Genomic DNA, 13,641 nt, shown 5'->3' with positions numbered 1-13,641 from the left:
TAACTCGACGCTCTCCTCTCTCGTGATCCAGGCTTCAAGTTAACGGCGCTTTACCGACGAAGTGTCTGTACTTGTTGCACGCCGGATATTTCCCCTCCTCGGACACGATAGACAGGTTCGATCGCTGCCTCTCGCGGCGGCACAGCGTCTTCTTCGCGGCCTTTTTCGTCCCGTTCCCGCAGTCCAGCGCGTAACGCAGCTCGCTCGCCATCTCGGAGCACACCGATTTCTGGAAAGTTCCAGCAAACCACCGCTGCATCCTCTTTATCCTTGCTTCCTTCGCGGAAGGCGTCGTCAGCCATATGCGATGACGCGTGCAAAACGTTCGCGGTGTCAAATTTTTTTTATTTTTAGACGAAATCATGCTTGATTTGAAATGCATGTCGTTTCGTCAAAGTTTTCATTCAATTCTATATCGACGTGTATAACGCGTCGAGTTAGAATTTACATTGAATTTTATGTATATTGTTGGTAATTTTGTTAATATTATTTAACTCGTGTGAAGAGGGAAGTACGCAAAGGGAATTATCGTTTAAAGGAAATCTTTATGCGAACTTTCTCTCAATCTTCTTTCGAAGAGAGAGGTATAGGATCAATTGCGTTTTAAATGGAGTTGAAGATGTGGCAGTGAATCAATCGTTGATTTACGTTGAACCATTACCGAACGCATCAATACGTAAAGGGTTAAAGACATGGCAGTCGATCATCGTCCAATATCATTTCAGGGTTGCAGGTTGGATCGTAAATGGAGTCGCTATTAAAAATACCGATCGAGAGTTGAATTGTGACTCGATACGATAGAAGGAAAATTTTGAATCGGATTCAAAAATCGGTTTGTACGACGCGTCATGGCACGAAGCTGACATTGTCGAAATAAAGAAATAATCCGTTTAAACACATGCATGCGACATCGATTAATAATATTATTTTAATAAAAGCTGTGGATAAGATGAGAAAGAAAGAGTATAAAGGATCAAGCAAATATGTAAATAGTATATTTCTTATAATTATTCGTGCGATCTTTTCAACTGAAATAATTTAATATAACAACAGTTTGCACATTTTTATTTGAATAAATCTTGAAAACGAGACATCCAAGCTGTAAACAGGCAAAATGAAGTGATAATTAATTAGAAAATTCAGTTCGCAAAAAAGGGATAACAAAGGATTGAAAAAATGATTGTAATCACATCATACTTGCGCAACAAGAATTACTTCTTTTTCTTTTTTATCCTTTTCAATTAATAACAGTGAAACAACACCGATGGAAATGGAAACACACCTCTCTTTTGTTGAAACGTTATTTCATTTTTTTCTTGATAAACTTCTCTATAATATATATTATTCGTTTAAAAAATATATATATACATATATACATAACAACAACAGATATAACAACGTTTAAACAACTTTAAACAAATCAATCGAATCAAAGATTTTCGCGGTAAATTTTTATCGCGTCTCATAAAAATTCTCTATATTTTTAATAATTCCATTTCCATCATTGCGGTATATAACGAACGCGACAAAAAAAAAAAGTATCGTTCGTTCGGGAAAAAATATATCTCATGCTCTACGATCATCCGTCGATCGGACCAGTGCTGTGACACAACGAGTAGCAGAGATAGAGACAATAGTAGAAAAGAGTTGCTCACCTCCTGCGTATCCAATGGCGGGAGAGAAAGAGAGGCAAGAAACATTGCGACACAACTAACAATGTCATACTAAACTGTCACACGTCGTGCGCGTATCCTTTCCAAAAAAAAACATGTTTAACGTTCTTTAACACCTACGTATCGATTGCGATCACTTTTTTTTGTGTACTCTTTTCCTATCGTTTCTTTTATCGTACAAAGTTTTTTTTTTTTCTTTCTTTCTTTCTTTCTTTCTTTTTTTTATATACGAATCGAGACATATATAGAATATCGTCTATCGCAAATAACGGAGTTTATCCTCAATCACCGAGGAGTGTGCAGGCTTGCTTCCGGTGTGCATTGGAAAAATTTTCTTATATATACACCATTTAATTCGATATTCAGGCTCGCCGTTCCATCATATTTCACTTCTGCTTACATATCTTTTATTATTCTCGTTTCGTTTATAGAAATAAGCGTGCACGCTCCCTCGCGAAGCATCGATTCACTCCTTTGAGCTACGCAATATGTACATACAATAAAATGTTATCAATCTGACGCTATACATTAATTAATCTAGTCGGTATAAAATCGGTGATTGTTCGTGTGTAAATAGTTCGTTACTGTGTAATAGCACGATGATTCAGTCGCGATCGCGGCGAGAGTCCATTAGAAAAGGAAAAAAAAGAAGCCACGCCGCGTCTATAATTTTTTTTGCTATCCTTTTTCTTTCTTTTTTGTCCTTTCATTCAACAATCCGTCCGAGATACCATTTCCATCTCGCTGCGAGGCTTCAAGTCGGTCGTCAATTAATCTAAAAAGGTTTGATATGAGCAAATGGCAAACGCGTTGACCTTTCCAATTTCAATATCTGCACCATTTCACCATCGTTAATTAGGGGAGGTTGCGGACGAAAAGAAAACGATCTTTCTTTTTTTTTTTTTTTCCAAATCAAACGTTCTTTTCGAATTCTCCTCTCTTTCTTCTTCTTTCCGTTCCCTTTTTTCCCTTCCTTATCGTTTTGATCTCATTCCTCTCTCTCTCTCTCTTTCTCTCTGCTTAATGAAATTCCAACGACACCGTACGTTATCCGATAATGTATATCGATTGGCTAGTGTTCCATCGATAACATTTAGATTGTCGAAATTTTCGAGATGGGGGTAAGAGAAAAAAACTGGAAAGGTCGAGGATCGTTGCTCCTTCTTTTTTTTTTTTTTGTTTTTTGTTTTTTCGTTTTTTTGATTATTTCGTTTCGTTTCAACTTTTTTACAGTTTGTTTCTGTCAATGTTCTCACACAATTTTCTCGATCACTGGTGGTGGAGTTCCTCCTTAGGTCCGTCGGGTCAGATACGCTTTTCTCGGGCATAGGAATCAGTTTTTGGGTGTGCCTGTTTCTTTCTCTATCGTTTCGTTTCACACTCCCTTTTTCTTTTTAATATATATATAATATATATATATTTTTTTTTGTTTGTTATTTTGGTTCAAATCAACCGTACCCCTACAAGTTCGTCCGCTAGTGTAGATCGGTAAAAGCTTCGCAGATCGGTTTCCCCGAGGATTTCTGCTTCTAAAACAGAACACGAAAATACTCGGGTAAGATTGCGTTCTCAGATGATATCTAATCGATTAAGTCGCGTCGAAACATTTCCTTCCCTCTGGGAGGAGAAAAAATGAATTTGAAAAAAAGGATGGATCGAACGATGGATGAAACGATTTTTCCGTCTAATAAACAAAAATTGAATTATTATTCGAAAGCGAAATTAATTAACAATAGAAATAATAGATAGGCGAATAGATAAATTGGATTCAAAAAATTACTTTTTCTCGAGGCGATCAACGAAGAGACCAATTAAGATCCTCGACTCGCGTTCGCGCCCTTTTCTGTTAGCAGCTCAGGGTTATTCGGGGTTGGAGTATCGCGGCTACTATTCTGCTGCTACTAGCGCTGTGAAGTAGCGCGGGCTCCAAAGGAGTACAGCAATACCAGACGTTTGCCGGTTGATGGAATTGTTTGCTTACGAGTACACGAGGTCACCGGCGCAAACCTGCATATCCGTATTTGTGGACGAGTCCTTCTCAAATACTTGCCTGTTTGCCTACCGCTTGAACGTACGCAAACGGCAGCTCGAATACATATTGTAGACACGCGAGATTCCGTACCAGGTTTTCGCGCTCGAGTTTCTACGAGCCGTGTCTTAATTTCATCATCATCGGATCCCGTGGAATTTTTCCTGCCTTTTTAATCTAATGGCTATCGATTCGAATTCTGTTCGTGATTTCGTCTATTGAGGAAGGAGGTTGAGATGTATGCGGAAATGCGCGATCGCGTGAACGACGTGTGAAAATAGACACGATGGGATTTTTTTTTCTTTCTTTTTTTTTTTTTTTTTTCTAGAGAATAAATTGAAAAAAATTGAACGAAATTTTTTTGTACGAGGTCTAGTTTTTGAGAAAATCGAGATTGGAAAATTGCGTTGCGATATTCATTGGTAAAGTTGAATATGTTTTATAGTTTTACAATAAATTAACACCAATGGGTTTTTTTTACTTTTGCCTTCGTAAAACGAGAGTTTACAGTGTTTAGTTAAATTATTTTATATTTATTCGAATTTTATTCCTCTTATACGAATTTCCACTTTATTTCACGGGAAATAATAAAATTCTCAAGCGCCCTCAGATCGCTGTGATCATTATACTGTTCTCATAATTTTCGTTACGCGTAATTCATTTAGCCAATAACAATCGCCCATTGAAATATCATGGACACCGTTATAATCGAAATCTTCGGTACCTATTTATCACACACGAATTGCGCTTTCATTTCGTAACCATAAAATACACTCTGCGTAACCCCATTTCTACCCTTCAATTTCCATTTCCTCGAATCGTAACTCGAATATCCAATTCCAACCGTTCAACTACCTCGGATTCGAATTGAACAACACCATTATCTGATCATATCATTCCATATATTCCTCGATAAAAAAAAATAAAAAAAAAAAATATATATATATATATACATATATACAAACATCATCGAAAACTTCGAATTTTTCATCGTATCCTCTACGAGGATCGAAGCAAGAATAATTACTTTGGAACAAAAAAATTTTCCGTCCCAATATCCCCCTCCACTTGTCTCGCAATCTTTCTACATTTCTTTCATATCCATAAGATGGCGAAGAACGAAGGACGGAAACGCGAATTAACCCGCAACCCAGTTACGATTCCAATAAGAACCACCTTTTCGCGGAAAATTCTGCTCGATTTTTTTTTTCGACCCCTCCCATCGTGACTCCATCGATCGCACACACGCGTACGCACGCGAGCGAGAAATCAGACGAATCAGACCCGAGTGGTTTTGTGGGTGCACCGTGACCATTAAAGAGGAACTCCACCATCGCGCGAACATCAACTGATGTATTCGCGCGGCATGTCTGGGTAGATCGCGTCGGGATCGAGGTGCGTGTTAGACGACGTTACTTCAGGCGCGATCACGCCCTCTTCGACGTGCTATCTGACCTCACTCACCCGTTCCTCGATGGCGACCTTCCGGCTTTTCCAGACGAACTCGCATACCGCGATCACGCAAGCGATCCCCATACCGCCCATCAGCACCACGAACACGCCGCCGACGTTCGCCAATCCCAGCTCGTTCGCCGTCGAGCTGCTCTTCGAGATATCGTCCTGTTGGCAGAACAGAGATTTTTGTTTTTTTTTTTTTTTTGTTTTTCTCACTTTTCTCAATTTCTTATCAAGAATTTATAGCGGTAGAATTTTTTTTTTTTTTTTTTTTTTTGATAGATGGAGTATGGGTCGAATTTCGAAAGGAGAAAATGGGGAAAGGGAGAAGGGGAGATGAGAGTCTTGTTGTTGTGAGAGAGAGAGAGAGAGGAAAAATTCCGATTTTTTTAAAAACAATCGAGCACTCTAGAGAACATCGAGGATTCTAGAGAAATGCCGACGAGACTTTTTTTCTTCTTTTAAAAAGTAACCGCGCAACTTTACTTTTCAAATCTCCACGAGACGATCTTCAACGAAAAATAAGGGGAGAGATTTTTTTTTTTTTCTTTTACATTCTTCAAACAACAGGCATAATAACGAGTTCCATTCCAAGTCATTCCATCCAAAGCGTGATGGTGGTTTTGGACGAGAAATTCCAACGACGAACAGTCGCGGGAATTCATCCGGAATAATACAGGTAGATAAGAGGCGCGTCACAGTAGCGAGGCCATGATTTAACAATCTTTTCGCGGAATGACTGTCTATCTTTTTTTTTTTTTTTCGAGGCTCGTACTTGTTGGGATGGAAACTCGAGGCAAAAATACACATTCGAGGGGATATCGGAGAATTTGGTGGATATGTTTGATCGAGTGCATCTCTGCGACTCGTGTAAAAGAGTAGAGAGGATCAGTGTTTGCATGCTCACCCTACAAGATCCTCCGCCACGTTTCTCCTTCCACCACCGAGTCTTCAGCAAATGTAACTTCCCCTCTTCCTGCAGCTTCAGTATGGCTCCGCTTATGGCCGTTCTGTACGGTGAATCTGAAGTTCCAAGGTCGTTTTGAGCAACGGCAAACTTGTTTTTATCGCGGATGTGAAAACTTTTCGCCAAGTTTCCTTCCAAGTCTTGTCGTTCCTCGTATCCTCGCGAGACCGTTCGATTTCGATCGATCGAATTCTATTGGATTTTCTTGCAACAACGAAACTTTCTCGAATTTTTGAGATTTTTAGTGCATCTCTACGACTTACGAATCCGATGAAATTCGCGAAGAAAACATATCAGATAGATTTCCAAGATAGAAATTAATCGCGATCTGGAAAAATTCCTTTCGAAAATCCATCGACAATATTATTATTGCTTGCTCGTATCTCGCGTTCGTTGTATTTAAATGGCAGAAACTTGTACGAACTACGAACTCTGACCGATATTTTTCTAATTCCCCTATAAATCTATGGAACGAACCGTGAAAAAAATAATCTTTCCGATTCGACGCCGTTCACGAGCGTACCATAAATCAAGAATATACGCGTTGATCGGCCGAAATATAGCTCTATCTCCTCGATCAACTACCCCGACCGCGCTTTAATCTGCTAACAGACCCGTCCGTCCAACGATTTCGTACGTTCTGACTGTTTATATACGCCGGCGAGATAGGTTAATTACTTACTCGGGGGCATGGCTATCCCGTATCCCTTCGAGTCCAAGAGGCCACCGATTTGGGTAAGATCACAGTTTCTCTCGATTACGTATTCGATGGAGGTGGATTCCATTAGGAACGCGTAACTGCCTTTACCCTTGATCACTCGTTCCATACCCTCGACGTTGCTCGTTGTAAATACCGACGGCTTTGCCGAATCCATGAAGGACCACATGCGCTGGTACGTCGAGAAATTGGAATCCTAGATCACGCGAGGAATTTCATGGTCGAGCACGCGTGCCATTAAACGATGGAACGTCGAAATTGGTTAATCTTCAAGGAGGCCTATTACGCAACCCGCAGCCGCCTCCCTGCGGTTCCTCGACGAAATCACGTCGCCCCTCCCCTCCCCCATCGCGACGATCGATACGCTCCGATGCGTGCAATTTTCGTTTATATTCACGACTATAGCAATTTTCTCGCCTTTCCTCCAAGATTAACCGTATTCCTTCGTTATTTATTCCTTCGATTTCGCGTGGAAATCGTACTATTTTCGAATAGGAAAAAGTATTTAGTTTAAAAATTTTTTAAATAAAGAAGTTTATTTATCGAGATCTCTCTCTACGCGCGAACCAAGTGATATTTGGTAGGAGGAACAAGTTTATTATTACGTATTGTTTTCTTTTTCTTTTTCTTTTTTTTTTTAGTTTTAGTTAGGCAAAGACGAGTTGATAAAAAGTTAAGAGAACAAATTTATATAAACGAGGGTGCTTCCGTTCTTTCTCCTCCTTGGGCGTAATCTGTTGTAATAAAGTTTCATAATACCGAAATTAAACGGGAATTAGCGTTAAGTAATGGCCGCCATGTTTCCTCAAGCAACACGCTCTTCCTCTCGCGTTTCTTCTCGTTTCTCGCGAAACTCTCTACCCCCGTGGGGCATTTGCCGATACAATTTCCACATTCTTGTATCACCTTATCGTGCTACGATACGTGTACGTACGCACGTTCCTTGCTAAATGGAAATAGTGTATACGTATGTGTAACACTACCGCTCGAAAGTATCCAAATACCATTTAACGTAGAATATTGTACAATTATGTAAAATTATGTAAACTTTAATTCCCAACCCATCGATTCTTTCTACGCGTTCTCTCCCTATATAATACAATTCACGAATCGTCATTACGAACGTGGTATACATCGGAGTATCGGAATATTGACGAGCGGCAGCGTGTTGATAAAAAAACGATTACGCGGTCGTCTGTGAAGCTCTCGTGAGTTATTCATCCGATCTTACCCTGAAAAAGGCCGCGGTGCTGCCTCCTTTGAGAGCTCCGTATTTGATTTTCGTCTGCTTTGCAAGATCCTCGGCGCTCTCGATCGGCGAATCCATCCTCTCGACGGTGAGGAACGCGGCCAAGTTGGCAGTGTACGAAGAAATCATGATCAAAGTGAAGAACCACCACATACCCGCCACTATCCGCGTCGACACGGCCCTGGGAAACGAGAATTCAGCCGGTGCAATCGGAAATTTCCTTCGGAGACGTGGGTCAATCGGAAACGCGTTTCTCTGATATGAATTTAAAACAACCGTGTATTTGCTCGAAGATCGAATCTCGATCTCTCCAAACGTGATTCGTCCAAGTATCGCTTTTGAAAGGATCGATTGTGAAGTTGGAAATACATATTAGTCGTGTATGCACGAGCAGCTTTCGAAAGAAACGTGTAACAGTGATTTTATTCTATCCTATTTTGCAATCATCGCGATAATGTCATAAAATTGAACGCGAGTATTTCGACGAATATCTACTTTATCTAAATATACATCGAGAAATAAATATACATCAAGCTTCTACAACCAGCTACAACGATTTCATGCATTTCAAATAATCTTTTGTTCGATTCTAGTATATGCATAACAATAATTAAATGCAAATATGAAAAAAAAAAAAAAGACTACAATAACCGTTTCGAGGATAGGGGCCGTATCGTAGGAAATATACAGACAACGAACGATGATCTCTCACCAAACGAACGGTGAAAGTGTTGGATGATGAATGAAACGAAGTTGTTGCTGCTCTAAAATTCCGATCTAATTTCTATTACGTATCTATCGATTCAAAATTTCATCGTTTCTCCTTTGCGAATACATTAATCGTTGCCAGAATCATCGATTTCATTTAAATCATGATACTTGATCGATAATCAACTTATCAGCTCTTTCAAAGGATTACTCTGCGAATATTGTTTTACTCGAAGAGAAAACCAGCAACAACTTCCGCTAAACGAAATGTCGCCATCATGATAATCGTTTTTGTCGACGACACATAACGCTAAAATGATAGCAAAGCACGGCGGCAAGTTTCGTGATCGGTTGCAGCAAGCCTACGATATAGCATATCCAGGCTATCGTTACGTTAGATAACATCTACGGCCCCGAATCTCGTCTTTCCTATCCCATCTAAATTTCTATCGTCTTGCAAAATGAAATTGCGATTAAAAAAAGAAGTGTTCCGCGAATCGTTCCGCGTATTCGAACTTCGGGAAAATTCGGGTAAATTCGGGCTGAATCGTATCTCTCTCGTTCCCTGCTCGATACTCTATACGAGATAGAAGCGGCTGTCTTCGGACGGAGTCGGCAATAATCGAATACGATCGGCTGAATTCCGAACTCTGACGGTCGCGCCCGATCGTTGCCGAATCGAGTTTCAATTTCGGATCGAGTTTCGAGCAGAAAGGACGTGTCGCGATCCAGCTCAATCTAAATATTATTTTCAAAATTATTTCAAGCCCGTAATCTCGCAATCCAGCACAACTTCCACGACTATAAACGATTAACTACGTTTCGAGAATCGTTATTTTCTTTAAATCTTTCATTAGTTTCGTAATAATAACGTTTTCTACGACGAATCGTACGGAACGATCGATCGAACCACTGTAAACACGACACGTAAATACAAAGAGATAAACATTACGTTGCTAAGGCTGGTTTTCCTTCGTGTTTTCTTCGTTTCACTTACTTCGGCGCTATATCAGAGCCTTGCTGCATGAGCGAGCCTATGGTGAACCAGAGCGAGTTCATCAGGGTGAACTCGTTCTCGAGGACCTCGGATTGTCCGTTGCACGGATGGGGATTCTCCCACTCGTAGGGGCTGAACCTGCACACACGTGAAAGGAGAAGGGAGAGGATTAGACCTCAGAGTCGCAGCACGCGCGCGAAATACCATTCGAGCAGCATCCAATCGATGCTGGCGACCCCGAAATTCGTCGCGTCCGATCGGTCTTCCGGCACCGGTTCGCCATTCGAATATCTATCGCTCAATTTTTGAAACAATTCTATTTTTTTCTTTTCTTTTTTCTTCGAATTACAATATGCTAGAAAATTTCAAGGAAAATAGTTAAGCTCGCTTTTATTCTCCTTCTTCTTTGACCCGTTTTACTTTCCTGTTCAGAGAATATCGCGTGTATTTTTATCTCACATATTTTTTTAAAATTATAAACGCGGAATTAAATTAATATCAAGTTAATCGTACAATTAATTATTACTACCGTGAAATAATATTAACAGTAATTATTACGTTGTTATTCGCGAATCCAGGAGCAATTAGCAGAATAATATTATCGAAAGGAGAAATGTATCTCTTCAAAGAGAATTTCTTACGTGCCATTCTCTTTTTACGCGTTTGAAAAATGTAATTACGAGTCTGAAGATCGTGCCTCGTTAATCGTAATATTCAGTTAAGACACGCGTAAGGCACACGTTCTGTAAGGAGAGGCTAAATTCGAGACTGTATTCGAACAACTTACGCGACAATTGTCAAACTTTCTTGCAATCTACGATCTATACAATCTCCTTCCGCAATATAATCTCCTAGAAATGAGAACATCGAATTTTTTCCCCTCCCCTCCCCGTTTAATAAAAACTTTCCATTCCTACTTTCCCGTTCTAAAGAGACTCTAGCACCGCTACTTCGACTTCTTATTTTTAAGTTTACTCGACTTCTATTTCTTAACGCATTACGGGCATTATATTTCTTATCGTAGCCAGCAGCCAAGTTATTCTCTCGTTTCGTTTTCGTTGCACTGTAACTGTACACGCTTTAGAATATTCTAAAATCTTTCTTTCAAGATTTTCTCGCCTTGAAATATTACGCACCGCGACTCGTACCGGCGACTCGATCAATCTCTCGATCAATCATCGCGTAAACAATCGATTCGCAATGGAACATCTGAAAGCGGTCCCAACGAAATCGTTTCGTTGAATAATTCATCCTCTCGTGGTCGTTCGCAAGACAAGGCGGACCCTGGTGTGCTGCGTTCCGTTCGTAACGAGTAAATCGTTACGAAAGTGGATCGCCGGTTACATACCGATTTGCATGCACAATTTGCGCACAATCGACGACAGTTCTCCGCCTCGAAGGACAATTTCGGGATTATCGTACACAACGAAATCAAACACAAGTTCGATAAACAAATTTCGAGAGAAGGTGCGTCGAAAGTAGAACGGTTCGAACGGAACGATTGAAACAAGAAAGAGACAGAAACGAAAGAAAAAAAAAAAAAAGAAAGAAAAAAGAAAAACCAAAGGAAAATGATGAAGCGACCGTGATGCCAATCTAACGGCTTACTTGGGCAGAATGTCAGAGCCCTGCCGCATTAAGGATCCGATGGTGAACCACATGCAGTTGAGCAGCTTGAAGCGATTCTCCAGATGGTCCGGGTTTTTGTTGCACGGATGAGGATTGTACCACTCGTACGGGGTGAATCTAAACTGATCAACTCTAGACAACAGTCTGAATCCTTTTCAGATCGGATGCGCATCTATCTTCCATTCGGGATTCGTTCGCCATTTACGTATGAAGATTAACCGCGTCGACAGCGGGGAAAAAGAGGTCGGATGGAATGCGACAAGTCGGCGTGTGTAACTACGTATGCACGACTACTACGCGTTACGTGTACGTATGTCTCCCTTCCTTCGCTTGTGTATCTGATCTTACGTTGCTTTTGTTCGCGTCACCGGACTGTTCGTGTTCGACTCGAACGGTCGACCGTGAAATTAGAGTCTCTCTCTCTATCTTCGAGAGAGGTAGGTAACGTCGACGAAAGTTAAAAAAAAAAAAAGCGAATCTAACAGAAATCTTTACGATATTTTTTTTTTTTTTTTTTTTAAGAGAATCTCGATCTCTTAAATGGAACGTAACAACGTAGTACTCGTAGAAAAGATTTCTGTGAAAATTGTGATTAGGAAAATTATCTTTAAAAAAAATTTGTCCTCGATGGATTATTAATTTGGTGCAGGAGGAACGAGTGTTGGTTTCGCGTGTGAAATTTTTTAGTTGGCAAATTTCGCAAATCGGATACCCGATACACGATGGAAGCATATTAAGGTTCAGAGATTTTTCGTACACGAAATTTCACCGGTGCCGGTAGAATATTTTTATCATTTTTGTAAAATGGATTCACTTGCCTGGCTAATATGAAGAGCAGCACGGATACGCCTAGATAAGCTGTCGCCATATAAATCCAAACATCGAGGCTGAGCGGGCTGAGGAATGAGAAGAGATTCGGTGCCTGCTTTATAGGCTTACGATACAATATGCTGATCCCTGAAAATTTCATACGGTATGTGTAAATCCATCGTGAAATTGGAGCGCGAGGTGGGAAAAAATGTATGGATGTATCGTTTATTAGACGTTATTGGGTAACTTATCTCTGAAATGAAATTTTTAACATATCGGAAATAATTTTCAAACCTCCCCCTCCCCCTAATAAAATTTTCCATATTAATCTCCAATTTGACAGCAGCTCCAATTTGGATGACACGTAACACGTTGGACTTTATTTTAAAATACATTCTATTTCATTCCATTTAAAAAATTCTTCAAAACTGTTCTATCAACGATCCACAATTTGCCGCGTGTCAAAATCTTTTCGTTGAACCACTGCGACAAAATTTTTTTATATTATTAATTCGACGGTATCGAGAAATAAAACAGAGCAATGAAATTGTATTTTAAAATACATCAATCCTCTGGAAAAACTTTATCGAGAAACTATCCAATATTCCGTGCTCCCTTTGGTTTATAATTCCCCGTATATCCGGACGAAAAATCGAATCTTTCCCCGGAGAAGGTACGAAGGACGAATTTTTTTTTTTTTTTTTTTTTTTACAAACGAAGAAAAAAAACCCCAATCAACCCTTTTTCGCGTATATACATATATAGGATATCACGATCGTTAAACCAATTTGGGGAGGCGGTTAAGAGGGAATCGTAGATGAAACAGATCGCTGCTCACCCAGATTCATGAACGGCATGGTGAAGTCGACCGCCTGTTCCCGATCGTACGTGATGGTCAGATCCGCGATCGCTAGATCCGCCTTCTGATCCAACAGTTCTTTCATCATACCGTCCCACTCTTTCGTCTTTTTGTTGTAGGACCCGTAACGTTCATCCGGCACCAGCCGGAACGTGTAATTGAAGCCGAGGATCTTCGATATCTCGTAAATCAAGTCGACGCTGTATCCCTCGAACTGTGCGTTTCCGACCAGCTTGTTGCTCGAGACTTTCCTCATGCAGTATGGGGCGCTCTGTATGGGGTAATGAGCTCGTCGATCAATAAATCGAATTCTCTCTTTCAGGATATGTATATATATCGTATTTCGCGCGCGATACATAGAATTGGTTACGATACGAGTATTCGTGTAAGGGAAAAGTGGATAGTGATGATTATGAATATTTTAAAGGAATATGCGAAGGTTGTTTCTAGGTCGTGTGAAAAAGAATGCGAAATGATTTTTTTTTCGTATGCGACTTTATTCTCGGAGTTAGATTCGTTATCCTCACTGATCGATTAAACATTATCG

General features: G+C 40.2%; 1 protein-coding gene and 1 long non-coding RNA gene across 13 annotated transcripts in view; one reads left to right on the top strand and one right to left on the bottom strand.

Annotated features, from left to right (window-relative positions):
- Positions 1-13,641, bottom strand: part of LOC122715815 (glutamate receptor ionotropic, kainate 2-like) — a 235,081-nt gene that overhangs the window by 13,643 nt on the left and 207,797 nt on the right. For 11 of the 12 annotated variants that reach the window (XR_006346909.1, XM_043938291.1, XM_043938296.1 and 8 more), the window contains 7 exons: positions 13,074-13,365; positions 12,244-12,382; positions 9,797-9,934; positions 8,074-8,272; positions 6,807-7,038; positions 6,065-6,180; positions 5,167-5,322 (listed from right to left, as the gene is read on the bottom strand). Coding sequence is in view for 11 of the 12 variants with exons in the window: in XM_043938291.1 (XP_043794226.1) it covers positions 5,167-5,322; positions 6,065-6,180; positions 6,807-7,038; positions 8,074-8,272; positions 9,797-9,934; positions 12,244-12,382; positions 13,074-13,365 (1,272 nt within the window). In the remaining variant the exon portion in view is untranslated. Of the gene's footprint in view, positions 1-5,166; positions 5,323-6,064; positions 6,181-6,806; positions 7,039-8,073; positions 8,273-9,796; positions 9,935-11,404; positions 11,543-12,243; positions 12,383-13,073; positions 13,366-13,641 lie in introns of all 12 variants that reach the window. The other variant, XM_043938290.1, reaches the window with a different exon arrangement.
- LOC122715817 overlaps positions 1-13,641 on the top strand; it is an 85,560-nt gene that overhangs the window by 31,665 nt on the left and 40,254 nt on the right. The window lies entirely within an intron of this gene.

The sequence above is a fragment of the Apis laboriosa genome, unplaced genomic scaffold (assembly GCF_014066325.1).
Source record: "Apis laboriosa isolate Shangri-la unplaced genomic scaffold, ASM1406632v1 scaffold40_cov151, whole genome shotgun sequence".
Classification (NCBI taxonomy): domain Eukaryota; kingdom Metazoa; phylum Arthropoda; class Insecta; order Hymenoptera; family Apidae; genus Apis; species Apis laboriosa.
This window is presented reverse-complemented; position numbering and strand designations above follow the sequence as displayed.